The 17485-nt window shown below is 41.5% G+C and overlaps 1 protein-coding gene across 6 annotated transcripts in view; it reads left to right on the forward strand.

Annotated features, from left to right (window-relative positions):
• The window catches only part of MAST4 (microtubule associated serine/threonine kinase family member 4), a 1958993-nt gene that overhangs the window by 1732777 nt on the left and 208731 nt on the right, over positions 1 to 17485 (forward strand). For all 6 annotated transcript variants that reach the window (XM_078675181.1, XM_078675182.1, XM_078675184.1 and 3 more), the window contains one exon: positions 13322 to 13389. In XM_078675181.1, coding sequence (XP_078531307.1) covers positions 13322 to 13389 — 68 coding nt within the window. The remainder of the gene's footprint in view (positions 1 to 13321; positions 13390 to 17485) is intronic.

A 17485-nucleotide genomic window follows, 5' to 3' on the forward strand; every position in this document is an offset into this window, starting at 1 on the left:
CTTTGGATTCAGTCTGACTTCCTACGCAAATGACACCCAAATTGTGGTGTCCATATGTCCTGAGGTGATGCTGGGAACTGTGTCCCAGCTCCAAGATTGTATGAATGCCGTAGGGGTCTGGATGGCAGAAAATTGCCTACAACTTAACTCCGGGAAAACAGAGGTTTTGCTCTTTGGCAGCAACCCCAACGTTTGGACCTCTGACTGTTGGCCGGACACTTTAGGGCCCCTTCCCACTCCCAGTAGGAAAGTGAAAAATCTGGGAGTATGGATTGACAACAACCTTAGCTTTAGGGACCAGGTTAACACAGTGCGTCGAGGTCTTCCTATATCCTGACATCCTGTAGGAAAATAATGCCACTGCTTCCTAAAGACTCCCAAAAAACAGTCATCACAGCGTTAACAATGTCCAGATTGGACTATTGTAACAGCCTATTTCTTAATATCCAGGAAGGACTGACGAACAAATTACAGATCCTGCAGAATGTGGCGGCCAGACTCCTGACTGGCATACCCAAATACGCTTCCATATCGTCTGAGATAAAAACACTCCACTGGCTGCCAGTTAGGAAGCACAACCGAATCAAAGCCTTATGCTTAGTCTTCAAAGCCCTTCATGGAACTGAGCCAGACTACCTTCAACAGCGGTTACGCTGATATGTACCGAAAAGACCACTGAGGTCATCAGATGCAAAAATGGTGATGGTGCCATTTGTGAAAAAAGCCAGTTGGGTGGGGCAGAAGTTTTGTACCCAATGCTGCTAAGGCATGGAACGGGCTCCCAGTACACCTCAGAAGTATGACAAATCTACTGTTCTTTAAAAGCATTGGCTACAAAGCATTAAAAGCATGGCTTTTCATTAATTAATATCGCTGTTACTTCTTCCATTCTCTTAGTCTTCAGCAGGACGTCATACAGCACTAGGACACCTTCGGGTAGCAGTAACTCTCTAGAAATGGCAATAACAGTAATCACAAGGGGGGGGAGAGAGTACACTGCCTTTCATCCCAGGCCAGTCCACCCCATTGCATTCTGGTAAATGCTGCACGCTTATTTCAAGGTTACTGTAGTTTTTCACCATAATTGATGCTGGCCTTGCTGTTATCTCTAGACATGTGTTTCTGGGTTTAGCCCTTCCTCAGTAGAGAAGAGAAGTAGTAGAATGCAGAGAAAAGACTTCTGGGGTTGCTGAAATGCTGCCCAAGTGAAACAGGTCTCTGTACCACTCGGCAGGTACACAGGTGCATCCCAGGTGAGCTTGTTGGCTCAAGGGAGCCTTTCAAACACAAGGGGGGAAACACACTGCCCCTCATCCTATCACAGTTCACCATACTGCATTCTGGTAAATGCAATACGCTTACTTCAAAGTTTCTGAACCTTTTCACCGAAGATGGTACAGAAAGTTCTGATATCTCTAGACCCGTGTTTCTGGGTATAGCCTTTCATCTGTAGAGAGCAGAAGTAGTAGACAGCCAAGAAGAGTTATCTGGGGTAGCTGAAATTTTGCCCACATCTTCACAGATTGCAGTACCATTACACAGACAAACAGGTGAGTTTCTTTTTTCTTAATATTCTTTTATTGAGGGTTCATAGGAATTATAGACATATAATTCAATTAAGTATAGATACATGCTCTGCAAAAAGCAGTAAATCATCTTAAGTTAAAGTGCAATGTGCTAAATATGATCAATTTTAGATATATATTCCAGAGTTTTCAACAATAAATCATTCTAGGTTTAAGATACAACATGTTACATATTTCAAATATAAATATATGTTCCAGAATATTCAACAATATAATTAGTGCATTCATGTGAGGCGTTAAAAAGATAGTCTTGAAGGGGAACACAATATCACAAAAATAAATCCCCCAGTTTTTATACAATCAATAAGTAAATCAGAATACAACCAGCATTTCTCTATCTGACAAATAAAAAATTGAATTAATTAATATTTTATCCATTGGTTGTAAATTATAATAGAGAAAAGTGCTAAGTGCATGTAAACAAGCAAAAAACCCCTTTCCTTTATATACAGTCCAGTTTCCGTATAGCTCCTCCTTGCATTCCCCTTGATAATATTGGATTATCTAGAGATCCTGTTTCCTACCCTATGTCTCAAATAGACTCCAATATTTCTCATACTTTCTTATTGCACCCGAACTTGTTGCTTATTTTTTTTCTAATTCTTGGTTTTTACGTAGTTTTGCTCTCCATACATGAAAGTTAGGTACTTTTTCCGTTCTCCAGAGTTATAAGATTAAAGATCTTGCTATTGCTGAAAAGATGTTCTTCATGCCTAGAGATAGCAGGTGAGCAACCCAGGACTGCAATAGATTCATCAATTAATATAGAGGAGTCTACTATGGATCTGAGATATATCTAAATTTCCTCCCATAGACTGCAAATTTTAGGACACTCCCAAATAATAAGCAGCCAAGTGCCGCCATCTTCTTTTGCACAGCGGAAGCATTTTTTTTTTTGTGGGTATATATTGTGGAGGAAGCAAGGTGTCCTATAAATCAACCATTTTGAGTAGTATTGCATGCGTTTAAAATTCGCACCTCTAAATATCTTTGCATTAAACCTATTAATCTTATTCCTGGTTAATTTAGAGATCTGTATATCCTACCTTTTCTTCCATCTGTCCCTAGCTTTTTCGTACAGCGAAACAGATTTATTCTCCTCAAAGATCTCAACCCAGGTGCTTATCTTCCTTTGTGTCGGAGAGTTCAGGACTTCACTTATGCTAGTTTTGTAGGTTAGAGTCTCCTTATCTAATTTCTCCAACATAGGTTTTAATTTAATAAATGACAATTTTAAGATTGTATTAAAGTGTTGGAGCCACATTTCTATCTCTAACCATGATTTCCAGCAGCTACCACTGGGAAAATCTTGAATTTGAGCATACCCATTTTCTTCCCGTAGCCTTAAAAAATGCTGGTCTCTAACATACATCTTTCCCCCGAATATATATTGGAAAGCCTCGTAGAGTTATTAACTCTTAAAATGCACTAGTATGCTAGGAGTTGTGATTTTTGCTTAAATATCCACTGAATGGTCTTATAACACACTTTCTTGGGGTACTGAGTAATTCTTGTGGGATTGATGGTATTATATTCCCTTAACCTTTTTTTTTTTAAGTTTAAGGTTTATTGAGAACGAAAAACCATATCACAAAAGAATCATATAAGAGAAAATACAATGAAAAAATAAGCTAATTCATTATACAACCTATTACAGTCTACGTGTAATAAAAGAAGAAGGAAAGAGAAGGGGGAGAGAAGAGGGAGGGAAAGAGAGGGAGGGGGAATAACATGTATGAATAATATCAGTGAAAGCAACACCTGAATCTTACCTTTAAATTACAACAAGAATATTGGTAATAACAAGAATATTATAAAACACAAATCTTACAATAAAATAACTAACACTGAAAAAGGGAGCAAAAACTTAAGGCAGTCATCTGGAATGGAGGATAAGGAGACAACAGAGAAATGGAGGTTTCTTAACTTCATCCGGAGTGGTAATTTTAATAGAAGAGACTAAGGCTAGATCTGAAAGGTAAAAGGATAGAGGAAGCCATATAAGATCTCTCTTAATGCGTAAAGACAGAGGGGTAATATTGCATGTGTCTAATCGATGGTGAAAACACACAGCATTCCACCAGGCATTGAAAGTAACTTTATCTGCTTGTTTCCAATTAGAAGTAATTCAATGAAGGGCTATCGCAAATAATAAGTCAATTAAAGAGGGAGTATGCGATAGGTATGGCCAAGAGGGTGATAATGACCCTAAAAAGATATGGGAAGTGGAAAAGGAGATTTGGGTATTGAAAATTTTAATAATTTGGGACCAGACTGAGAGCCAAAAATGAGATAGGGAGGGACAGTCAAAGAGCATGTTTTAAATCCGCTGAGGCACTTTTACAGGACCAACAGGTTGGGGATATGTCTGCAGACCCTTAACCTTTTTTTAATAAATAAAATTATCTGGCACTTGAGGATCTAAATAGAAAAATCTGAAACTATAATGTGCAAATGTCACATAATAATAATTTCTAATATTTGGAAGGGAGAGTCCTCCCTCTGCAACAGGATAACTCGAAGTGCTGAGTGCAAGTCTTGGTCATTTATTTGACCATAAAAAGTAAGAGAATATGCTATCTATTTCTTTAAAATGGGAAGTCTGTAATACGCAAGGAGCTTCGCTGAAAAGAAAGTTAAATAATGGAAGCATAGACATTCCAATTAGCGCTACTTGGCCTATTATTGAAAGTGGGAGCTGGTTTCAACGTGGTAACTGGGATATCACCTTTTACAGCAGCGGTGCATAATTTAAGTGGAGTAGGTCTTCCACTCTCTCTGTCACATAGATCCCCAGATAGCTCTTTGGGCGTGTATTGTATGCTTGTCTAAATTCTGATAATAGGGAATTAGCACAGCAATCGCATAATATGAGTCTGGCTTTATTAATTTTATAGCCTCCTATCTTTTGAAAATCTGAAAATATCTTCATAATTTCCACTTGGGTTTCCATTTTTGAGTCTAAAAAAAGAACAATATTGTCAGCAAAAAGCATTGTTTGTCATCTCTTTCACAGGGACCATATGGGCCCCATTTTCCCTCATTTTAATTGCTAACTGCTCTATACACAGGTGAGTTTGTCAGCTTGTTGGCTCAAGGTAACCTTGTGAACAGAAGGTGGGAGGGAGCACACTGCCTCTCGTCCCCACAGTTCCCTCAATTGCATACTGGTAAATGCAGTATGCTTACTTCAAAGTTACTGTAGTTTTTCACCAAAGTTTGTGCATGTAGTGCTGTTATCTCTGCAGCAATCAGGAGGGTCATTAAAGCAAAATAACTTTCAACAGCAGGCTATACACATCAAGCATTTCCATGCCAAAGCGATGCTTTATTGGAGAAAGACCAGTGTCACGGTCACAAGCACATTTTTCAGCTAAGTGAAACAGTCTGATTCGCCTGGAGTTTGATCTTACGCAGCAAAAATATAAATGCCTGAAATATTATTACACGTGAAATATTATTACTGGGTTCTGAAACCTTATCTAGGATCCATGAAGGAGGTGCTTAAACCAATCTACACAGTAAAGAATAACTCCTGTAACAGCTATCTGCATAAAGCGGTGAAGACTCTAAACTTGGCAATCGAACACTGGACACCAGATGTTATGAGCTACATGCCTATAAAGAGAGTGCAATAAACAAACGAGTCCACCGGCTTTCACGGTAAGCCAACATCGCAAGATGAAGGGTAAAAAAGGGCAGTCAGCCCTTATTGCATCCTCGAGGCCCTCAAAATACAACCATATCGGAGCCAGGACCTGGGAAAGAAATGCTTGAAAGAGATCCAGTGGGCAAGGTTGATGCCCTTGCTGATAAAAGACCTACATTTGGATTGGAAATCGCTCTCACACATCGTTGGATGCAGACTAAGCAACTATATAAAGGAGTCCCTGCTGCATATCATATGCTGCTGCCCAACGTTGCTACAGTCACAACTGAAATTACGAAGAACATCTTTTTATCTACAGGGGTACGGACATGCGTATCAGCAGTAGCAGTTCTTTTCTCCAGGACCGCCCCTTTGGAATTGTCCAGATTTGGAAAATATATGCTGGGTGCAACCACCCTGCTGAGTGAAGCCATGCAACTAGGCGACAACAAAGATCAAGCCAAACACCAGCCTAAGTTATTTGTAAGACTCTGGCATCTATAACTTGTTGTTGCATGCTGAGAGTGCACCTCGCGCCGTTCACTGGCTGAACGAATCCATGCGGGAAGGAGAAAAAGACAAAAGCTAAACATTTGCCGAATTCACTTGGAAGACTCTGCCACCCATATCGTGCTGTAGCATGCAGACTTTACACTTATAATGTTTATTTGCACATTATTGTAAATCTGTTGCTAGGGTGCTAAAAAGCGGATTCCAGCCTTTTTTCTAATGTACAATTGATTTGAAAGTTCCTTGTGAAAGCTCCCTCTTTGCACTAGTGGAACCAGGGGTCAATCCTATGACTTGAGTAACATTTTGTGTAACCGTATGAAAAAGATCTTGCTCCTTACCCTGCTAATTTTCACATTGCTCTAAGGTATGCCGCTGACCCTAGTTTTTTAGGTCTCGCGACCTATCGATGCGCGCATGCGCATCGAGCGGAGCGAGAATTCAAGTAGCGAAAATCTTCATGAAACCACCAGCTTTTTGCTGGCGGTTTTCATGAAGTTCACGTGAACCACGTGATCAAACACGAACGCGCATCAGCCTCCCTCCCTCCTAATTGCATTTTTTTCAACGGCCGCCGCACAGCCCATCAAAGGGCTTCACCCAGCGTGCGCTCTGCGGCTTCTCGGCTTCTCCTCCCCTAATTAGTCATTTTCGCCGCTCCCCTGCCCGCCTTGTCGCATTTCTCCTCCCCCCTCCCCTTCTCTGCCTTCCTTTCCCGGCGCACGCATTTGTTGACATTTTCGCTGCTTTGAACTCCACTCCAGCACATGCTGTGCTTGTTTAAATGGGTGCTTGGTTTCAAAGCTTCTGTGAAACACTTTTTTTTCTGTTGCGGCAGTGTGGAAATGCTATTTCGCTTACATTTCTGATCTCCTGATGCAGTGTTTAAATCTAGATTAATTAACATTATGTGAACATCGCACTACCCCCATTCCCCCCATATGCATTCTGAAAATGGTTGCTTGGTTTCAATGCTTTTGTTCTAACTCTCGCTCCCTTGATGCATGTGAAAATGCTATATTGGTTTTATTTCTGCTCTCCGGATGCGGTGTGAACATTTTGAATAATTTACTTCATGTGATAAAAGCGTGAAATCTGTGTAAACAAAAAGCTGGTGTGTTTTAGAAAAGAGAATGCCAACGTACCATCTAACCCATACTGCTGTGTCTTATTTTGATTATATTTCCCCCACCACATGTGTAAGTGCATACAAAGCACAATTAATTACCAATTGTAAGTTACAAACATTTAGCAATTATCTTAAATGTGAATGTTTTACTGAGATATTTTACGGCATGTGTGGCATTTATAAACTGTAAAGTAAAAGTTAAAACAAGCATTGGCATAGCCAATAGGTCTCGCCTTTGGGACCTTATAAGTGTTTAGTTATCCAGCACAATATCCTTGGTGCAACAATATCAACTGTTGCATTGCTAAACACTTATAAGGTCCCAAAGGCGAGACCTATTGGCTATGCCAATGCTTGTTTTAACAAATAACTCAATGTACTGTAAAGACATTCTTGCACATAATGCCTTATTGCACATAGACTTAGCACTTTGACCTACCTATTTGCACACGTTTAACTTGGTCACTGACGCATCCCCTTTCTGGGTGGTCAAATGACTGATTTTGTAATCCCAGTGACTCACTGCATGGACGATTCCAGTGGCCAACAACAAACTAAATGAATGGGAAGACTTTCCCGACAATGATTTTCGGATGCAAGGCGAACCTACACTTTATCCAGCACACCGCCACATTGTGAACTAGACCACTGCTGCTCCTTTTCATTCAAAACTGCTGACTCTGGTGAATCTTTAATGCCCACATGACAGGAATGGTTTTAGGAAAGTCTTTAAGAAGTAGTTGAGTATAAACTTCATCTGCACCTTATCCAGCGCACTTGCACATCCCTATGCAGATCTCAGCTGTTCCACTTAAAATTGTTGGCTCGAGTGTTTTTATAATGTTCATTTGACATGAAACGTTTTAGGAATGTCCTTAAGACTTTTTTTAACACAAGTTTTATCAGCATCGTGACATTTAACACAGCCCCATGAGGGAGAACTTGTATCTCACCCCATGTACTTGCACATTGTCTACCAGAAGCTGCCTGATGGCCTTTGTCTAAAGAAAAGTACCAGCTAGAAGATGTCATGGTACTATTCAAAGTGCATGCTTCCTGTCAGAAAGGGCATATTTTAAATGTACAAATTGTGTGAAAGCGCTGCATCATGTTCCTTTTTACTATTTTCGTTTTAACATTGTGATTGTATTGGTTAGAAAAATGTTGATTATTTTAAGTAATCGTGCAATAAATATTTTCATTCATTCATTCACATTCTTATCCTGGTGCTAAAACATGGAAATGTTACAATCTCTAGTGTTGCTTTGTAATGTTTGCCGATGTTACCCGGATTAGAATTTGTGTTGCAGTAAGTCAATTTGTAATTATGGTTGTTAAATTGAGATCTGGTATACTAGAACTAGAGGCATATTTTATACATTATCCCTGATGTGAAAGAGATTTTATTGTGTGTGTTTTATGGTATATTTCATCAAAATAATCTGAGTTTGATATTAAAAAATATGCTGAATAAAAGTGCAAACAAACCGCGGTAATTATCCACATACTACACTTTTTGGTGTATTTTAAAGCTTCTTGTTATGTCATAAGTAAACATGGGGTGTAATTTTGTCAGGTCCACAGTGCTTCAGCCTCTTTCAATCAATCAATCAATCAACCAATCAAGCATTTGTAGAGCGCACTAATCACCCATGAGGCTCTCAAGGCACAAAGAGGGTGCAGCTAGTGCTCGAACAGTCAGGTCTTGTGACGTCTCCTGAAGGTTAGCAGGTCCTGAGTTTGTCGTAGGTGGGTAGGGAGGGTGTTCCATGTCTTGGCGGCGAGGTAGGAGAATGATCTGCCGCCGGTGGTCTTCCTGTGGATGCGTGGAACGTTGGCAAGGTCAGCGGAGCGAAGCTGGCGGTTCGGAATGTAGAAGGTGAGTCGTTTGTTGAGGTATACTGGTCCGGTGTTGTGGAGTGCTTTGTGAGCGTGGATGAGGAGCTTGAAGGTGATCCTCTTGTTGACTGGGAGACAGTGCACGTCTCTCAGGTGAGCTGAGATGTGGGTGCGGTGGGGGATGTAGAGGATGAGGCGTGCAGAGGCGTTCTGTATGCGTTGTAGTCTTTTCTGGAATATGGCCATGGTTCCTGCGTAGGAGGCATTGCCGTAGTCATCTGCTGCTGGCCAGGGCCTGGGTGACTGTCTTTTGGTTCCAGTGGGGATCCATCTGTAGATCTTGCGGAGGGTGTTGAAGCAGGAGGAGGAGACAGCGTTGATTTGCTGGGTCATTGAGAGTGAAGAGTCCAGGATGAACCCCAGGTTGCGTGCATGGTCGGTGAGTGTCTGTGCGGCTCCTAGTGCAGTCGTCCCAGGCAGAGGGGGTGGAGCCGAGGATGACGACCTTTGTCTTGTCCGAGTTCAATTTCAGGTGGCTGTTCTTCATCCATTCAGCGACGCCCTTCATTTATTCTTGGAGGTTAGTTTTGGCAGTGGTGGGGTCCTTGGTGAGGGAGAGGATCAGCTTGGTGTCGTCGGCATAACAGATTAGATGAGGTTGTGTGATCGGACGATGTTGGCGAGTGGTGCCATGTAGATGTTGAAAAGGGATGTGCTGAGTGAAGATCCTTTGGGTACGCCGCAGGTGATCGTGGTGGCTTCAGATCGGAACGGAGGGAGGCGGACCCACTGGGTTCTTTCAGTGAGGAAGGAGGCGGTCCAGTCCACGGCTTTGTCGTGGATCCCTGCTTCGTGGAGGCATGTACAGAGGGTGTTGTGGCAGACGGTGTCGAAGGCGGCCAAGAGGTCCAGGACGATGAGGGCAGTAAGTGGGGCCTGTTTTCATTTTTTTTTAAAGTGTCTTTTTTTCATACCAAAATAAAGAGAACTCTTTTTTACCCCCCCAACAATACGACTTGTAGTTATTTTTTTTGGGGGGGGTGGGACACTAACTGTACTTTATACCAATCCCCAGTGGCTGCAGGAAAGTATCCACTGGTCCTGAACTTACAGCTGACACCATATTTCATTCTGAGGCTTGAAGTTTTGTTTTTAACCCTGTCAAAATGGTCCTAATATTCCCACATGCACAGTGCACATACACAGTGATTTTGATTAAAATGCAAAGAAATAGATGAAGGTATCCACGTGATAATGGCAATTTGCTTTTAACCTTGCCCTTGGGGTATTAATATTCCAACATGCACATGGAAAGTGATGTTGGCTGATATGCAATGGGATGGATGATGCTATCACACACGCATGGAGTCGCTCACAGCTAATGTTAATTTGAAGCAGTATGAGCAAGTCAGGCACAAGCTTTAGCGGATACAACAGTGGCAGGCTGAAAAAGAGTAGTGCAGAAGCTGTGCTATTTCCTATTATTTAGTAGCTCCTATTATATACAGCGCTTAGAAACGGCTATGTAGGAGCAGAGCTGAGGAGGATCACACTAGGCGCCCGGTTTGGTTTCACCTAGGATGCTATCTGAGCAAAGGCGGGCCCTGGGAGTGTGTCTCACCTATTGCTAAGCAAATCTATGTGACTCTGGCTCATTGTGATGAGAGAAGCCATGCCCGCATACAAATTTAGATTCTGAAAAATGAAATCTGCATATTTGCAATCTAGTTGAAACTAACATAAAAATCTGTCTCTCTCCTGCAACTATGCCTCCGTTGATACTGTCACCGTTGCCCAGCAAAATAACACAGAATATATCAAAATTGATAATAAGTAGCACCATTGAATAATGCATAAATCAAACTGGATGTGTGAACCTTGAACAACCAGCAAAAAGTTTGCATGTTTGCGATGGTTCTAGCCTGTGACGGAAGCTGTCAAGACTTCAGGGTCAAGAGCTCATAGTACAAACACTTTTAAGAAATGTGGTGGCAGTAGTGTCAAAAAACATTCAAGCTTTCCTGCATCTACGAGGGGACCTTTAAATCAGTGTGGGGTTCAAGGGGAATTCTAAGGTCTTGCTATGTGCCAACAAGGGTAGTGAAACCTGAATTATCAACGTCCAAGTACTAAGTAAGGACCCCTAAGCACAGCATAGAAAGAAAGAAATGAAGAAAGACACTGCAGTGCCTGCTCTATCCAGTAGGACATCACATTCCAGGTAGCAGGCTACGATTCCTCTCAGCTTACCTTTGAGGGTGGGGTCTCTGAGGACATACTATTCTATCTTTGTTTTTATTTTATTACTCCAATAAAAGATATCTCTATGTACAACATACAAAGAGTTTGGACTGACAACCAATAAAAAAAAATATTCTAATTTGGCCAAGTTTTTGCTTCTCAAGATCACAAAACCTGCTTTAACAGCAGCCTGGTCCATTTTAAACAGGTTCTATTAAGGGCAAACCTACTTTAGAACTATTATTCCGGATGGAACTCTTAAAAGCGAGGAACATTCTGTTTCTTTTAACACTGTATCGAGATTATAGAGTTTGGCGCTTTTTACTGTCAGTCCGAGGGGACGATTTGGTGGACAAACTGCGACGTGTTTCCTATAATTGCCCATGTACTGCTCAATTGGAACAGAGCTGGGAAATGATATAAAAGAGAACTTCCTTGGCATGAAAGGATCTTCAGAGATTAAACTCGCTATTACTTCCTCTGCCGTGTCTGCTGCTGCGGCCGCGGTGTCTGTCTTGCAGGGAAATGATCCATGAATTACTGGGATAATGACACTTAAATTCATACTATATTGAAAGCAATACCACACCAGATTTGTCACTTATCAGAGAGTGTGGCTGGCTTTCCAAAGAGCTCCCTGAGGGAGATTTGTTCCCCCTGTGGCTTTTAAATTACCGTCTTTACCTTTCGGAATCACGGGTCTTCAGAAAGGGTTTAAATCAATGAAATAAAAGGACAGCTGTTTAATGGTATTTAGATGAGTTTTAGAAACGTCCTCGGGCATCGTGAAACGCTTCCTTAGCTGCGCGCTTTAAATGCTGACTCCAGGTTCCATTCCATTACTGCCCACTGTTTGCAAATAAGATGTATTTTCCAGATAAAGGCTCTTTAGTCAAAAAAATAGTTATCTTGCACATAGCAATTGGTTTTGGGCTGGGCCTTTTGTTACAGCAGTTTTCATGAAAATTAATAGTAACTTGGTTTTACATTATAAACTAGAATAAACATGTAATAAAATGTCATTTACTCTAAGTCGTGTTTCAATCACTTGATATTATATTGTGTCCAGAGATGCTGAATAAAAATATGTTGTATAAATCCTATCATTTTACACTAACCAGGAAATAATTTTGTTTTGTAATAACACATGTAACAATACCTTTGCTCACATAACTTGTACATCATGCAGTCCTTTATAAGCGGTAGTTTCAGTGATGAGGGAATATGTTATATATTGAATTACATTTCCCGAACCTCAAAGCAATATCCATTGAAGTAGCCCATATAGGTGGTCTCTAGACTATTATCGATACAACACATAATGACTGAATATATTATTTTCCGTAAATTATTTGGAATATGGGTTTTGTGAATCATTTTCCAAGGTAAAATGTGTTATATGCTACGAGCGCCCAGTGAACCTTTTGGGCACGTGGTTACTTTCAAGTTGCAGTCTCAACATTTATAGTAATTGTTTGCCAGTAAACAGGAAGATTGTGTTTGACTGATTATGCATGTACGTTAGATAGAAATCTGTAGGGATATAGATTTTACACAAGTAATTGGGCAACTTTCCGTCTTGACTGTGTGTCTAGCGTTAGTTCAATAGTAATATTTTCTTTTTTATTTCTTTGTCTCTCTCCATCCTTTTCTGTTTGCATATTCTTGTCTGACTTGCACAGAAGCATCTATAGTATCTGTGGCAGCATAATAAAAGCCCTAGTTCGCCTTTCATGGCCTTCGCCTAAAAGCAGATGAAGCACATTGAAATGGTATAATAGACTAAAGAGGTTCCTGGAATGTAGAAGTTGTTTTAATATGCATTTCCATATTACAGATGGCAAGGCAACACATCCCTTGTTTGTGTTCCAACTGACACAGTTTACTCGAACCACTGTCAATAAATATTGTTTCCTCAATTATGTGTATGATCTCGAAATATGGAAGGTAATTCTGTACGTTTCTTTTAGAACTGTTCCCTCATTTGTAGTGCTGCAGATGATGTTTTGTCTTGTATTTTGGGATAGTGCATCTTTAGCCTATACCTTATATAACAGATTAGAAATGACCACAATTGACCCTCCCCTTTTGCAGAAAAGGTGCTGGCTTCCAGGGGTGGTTTATAATGTACCAGGTATTGAGAGGCCTCTGCAGGCGAACCCTTCAATGTAGCTCGTGGACATCTGGTCCTCGCCTAATAGTCTTGTCACTTACTTTGTAATAAATTAATCTAAAAATATATAATTCGGGGAGAGACCATCCTGTGTATAAAAAGGAAAGTGGTTTGGTAGGACAGGACACTGTGCTTCAAGAGATGTTAGTTTTTTGGTACAATGTGCTAAAGATTGTTTTTCCCCTTTAATGTAGAAATGGCTCAGCTGGCTAACTATGACAGTGGGACCGCAGAAACCCCAGAAACGGACGAATCCATGAGTGTAAGTAAAAGCTATTTGTCACCCGTCCTTTTGAGACGGGGCAGAGTCGATCAGAAGCAGATCTTATGTTTGCTGTGTTTTACGTTGCTCATACAGTGACATTGAGTTTTGCCCTCTATTTTCGCCCTATATATAATCCCAATGTTCTTGTGATGCTCAGAGTAGACTTTGGGTGCTTGTACAACTGAGGCTGTTGTTGAATCGTATCCTGCCTTGCACGTGCAAAAATAGTAATGCTAGCGATACATTCTATTACTTCAAGGAAATATATCTGAAGCGATTCTTCTGTTATTTGGAATAACCCCCTGCAGCTATCTCAGAGATGCTCACTGTCTTACTGGACTCAAAGAGGCCATGATCTTAAAAGCCCTTACTCACAACTTCCCCTAGTACTCCATCACTCCTTGCAGTAGCCAGCCTCATGGCCTCATGGCCTATTCAAGCCATTACCACTTATATTAAACTGTCAACATGTAATATTTCTCTTTTTCCCCTAGCTTAGGTTTACAATATGTATTGCTTTTAATCTATATTGGCTTTACTGCTCAAACACGAGCATTATACACTGTTGTCTGTAAGCAACTACTGCTTTGGTTTTTTTATGCAGTAGTCCTCTTGCTCGGGCTTCTTATGTCAAATACCACTTTTTCCATAATTCTGGATGCTCTTCCACACATGGTGCTGTCATGCCTGCAATAATCATTATTTATGTTATGTGTACTTGTAGAGCGCACTATCATCCGCAAGGGTACCCTGGCACTGGGCATCTGTGTGGGCCTAGCCCTGGCTATGGTAGGTTGCTTAGTTGAAAAGCTAGGTCTTCAGCTTCTTGCAAAATGTAAGGGGGGAGGCTCTGATGTGGCATGGGTGGCCGTTCCAAGCTTTAGGACAGATGAGACCCCTCACCTCCTCGTCTGGTTCTGTGCATACGTGGGATGTGTTGCAGGTAGGAGTCCAGCAGAGCAAAGGTGTCCGAGTGGTTGTTGGAAGGAAATGCGACTTGGTAGAAGGAGTTTCTGACTTTGTTTCCTAATGAAGTTGTTTCACTTTTTATAACCCAGCTGATGATACATTATCTTGTTAATCTGAGTTTGTGCCACCTATGCTTTCTTGGACAACAAAAGTCAGGTATTCAGAGCCACCACAGGAGTAAAGGTTCTAATAGACCAGTGATAGGTATTTAAAAAAAAACAAAATTAATGACATTGAGTTTTATGATCACCAAGACATGTCTACTCCCGGAATTAGTACTACAGCTCGCTCTTCCTGATGAGGCTAGATACTAAAGTAAAGTAAAGTCCACATTTGTAAAGCGCACAATCACCCGTAAGGGTCTCTAGGCGCTGGGGGGCCGTTGGGGAGATTAAGCGAGCTATTGCCCAGAGTCACATGGTGCTGGGCTAACCTGCCGCCGGAGCCGGGGATCGAACCGTGATCCCCAGATTCCAGCGTCAGTCGCCCTGGCCGCGGCGCCACACCTCTCCTAGTACCCTTTTAGTTACTATACTACTCTTTAAGTTCAAGTATAGCACTGTTTGCTAAGCTAGCCAGATGCCAAGAACACATGAACTGTTTTTTTAAGTTGTTTTAGGGTGTGGTATTCAATTTGCCTCCCCAAGGCAATAGAGACAAACTTCCTATCTGCTCACGGTGCAGAAAGACACTATTACCCTTTCTGGGGTGGTGGTATGGCTTGATGCCACCTCATTTGTTTGTTTAGGTGCCATTTTGAAACCCCTGGCTTTAACTGTGCTTTCTACCCCCCGCCTGGCCTAGGGAGGGCAGATTGTGGGTGAATACCCCTATCCACTCTTCCGTGGGAAGAGGGGAGCAGAACATCTATTGGGCCCTGGAGTGGTGAGAGCACAGGCCCAAGCCCAAGGCCCCCCACGAAAACAATATTGCATAAATGTAGTCCCTATTTTTAGTGGACTTTCCTCCCCGGGGAATAAAATTGGTGGTAATTGCCCCCATCCACCTCCAGGGGGCAGAAATTCTGTTGAGCAACTCCCACCCCTATGTTTTTTTCCTGGTATCTAGTGGACTTTCTGTCACCCGGAAGAGCATATTGGGGGTAATCACCCCATCTGACCAACTGAGGGACAGAAAGACTAGCACACATATTGGGGTGGGAGCATGGCCATGGCCAAACCCCTATACTTTTAATATACACGTATATATATATATATATTGCATACAAAGTCGCTCCTTCTGATTGCCCGGGCCCCGCGGGAGTTGGCGCACACGCCGGCGGAGCACGCCGGAAGTTCAAGCTTACGAAAAGTTCCCAATGTCGTGCGCTCTCAATAACGATAATCCACGCCAGCAGATGATTTAGAGGGTGTTTATTCCTTCAACAACATGTTTTGGCTGTAAAACGGGCTTTCTGTCACCCGAAGAGCATTTTGGGGGTAATCACCCCATCTGACCAACTGAGGGACAGAAAGACTAGCACACATATTGGGGTGGGAGCATGGCCATGGCCAAACCCCTATACTTTATATATATATATATATATATATATATATATATATATATAAACGCTCCAAATCCTTCCAAACTCGCAGAAGAATAAAACAGCACTCGAGGGTGGAGAATTTCAACACGCTAGATTTTATTCAGCGGGGGGGTGCACACAGACGCGTTTCGGCGTTCTGCCTTCGTCAGTGTGTGTTGCACTGTGTTTACTCCCGACATTATTTTAAACATCATAAGCTCACTCCCACATTCACTAAAGCATAGACTTAGAAAGGGGACTCGCACCATACATTGAATGAAGGCGGCCATCTAACAATGTTTGTTTTAGGTAACGCTGATTAGCATAAAACAGGAGATGAAATGCACGTTCAAGCCCACTAATGGGCAACAGCCATATTCTATGCATGGTATATGTCACATAATAATCCTAAATTGGACAAAAACATCCAGCCGTGGATCGGCTAATGTCCCCTTATAAGATAAGTAGTCAAATGCATTTGATCCAAATATGAGACTTCTATTTAAACAACATTTCAATAGGAGTTACTCATAACTAGAATGCGGGATTCCTGTAGTGAGATGCCTCACGTGTAGCAGCAGAAAGCACATTAGATCAATTGTAATCTGAAAAATCACATATCATTTTAAAGATCAATCTCTCAAAAAAGTATGATGAAAGTCAAAAAGGTACAGTGGAAAAATGAACTGCGAGAGTCTCTTTCAATACACCCATATATCGATCCAAATAGATATTCTTTAGTTCTAAAACTCAAATTGTATTGTGAAATCATAGTAAGGAATTCTAAAACATATCAAATACTTTGGATCGTTTGGCATGGAAAGGTTTCTCACAAAATTATCATCATAAGACATAGATCAAACAAATTTCTAGAGCTTATGTATACAGAGGTGTATAGTTAATCCATAAAGGATGATACTCAAATAGTTCTAAGTACAGTTATTTCAAATGAGCTGTCATCATGGATCCCTGTGCGCCTAATATTGTTTTCAGATCTTATGAGCTTATTTCCCCAGATGAAAGGCCATCTCCTCCCCACTATTCAGACCTTTAGGGTGTTTAGTTGTAAGGTCTATAATATATCTAGATTCAAGTCTCCTCAATCTACGTAGGCGGTCACCGCCACGTTTATTGGGAGGTACAACATCTAGGCCAAAATATTGGAGCTTGCTCCGATCTCAGTTATGGGCCTCCGCAAAGTGGCGAGCCACTGGGTAAGCCTGGTCCACTTTGTCAATGGCTCTCATATGCTCGAGTATTCTGAGCTTGATCTCCTTAATCGTGCTCCCAATATAGCGTAAGCCACAGGGGCACTGTAGACAGTAGACGGCATATTGCGTACTGCAGGTAATAAATTTGTTGATATTCATTTTCCTGCCAGTATCGGTTATGATGTAGGAAAGAACCCGTTTACTTCCTGCGCACGCTTTGCAGCGGCCGCAGGGGTAAAAGCCTCTTTGCTCCCTTAGGGTGTTACTTTTTCGGGGCATTTTCTCAAAGTGGCTGGTCACCAACATGTCGCCTATTGATCTGGCCTTGCTAAAGGTTAGGAGTGGCTGGGTTGATAGATCTTCTTCAAGCACAGTGTCTGTTAGGAGA

This window comes from Lissotriton helveticus, chromosome 2_1, assembly GCF_964261635.1.
Source record: "Lissotriton helveticus chromosome 2_1, aLisHel1.1, whole genome shotgun sequence".
NCBI lineage: Eukaryota > Metazoa > Chordata > Amphibia > Caudata > Salamandridae > Lissotriton > Lissotriton helveticus.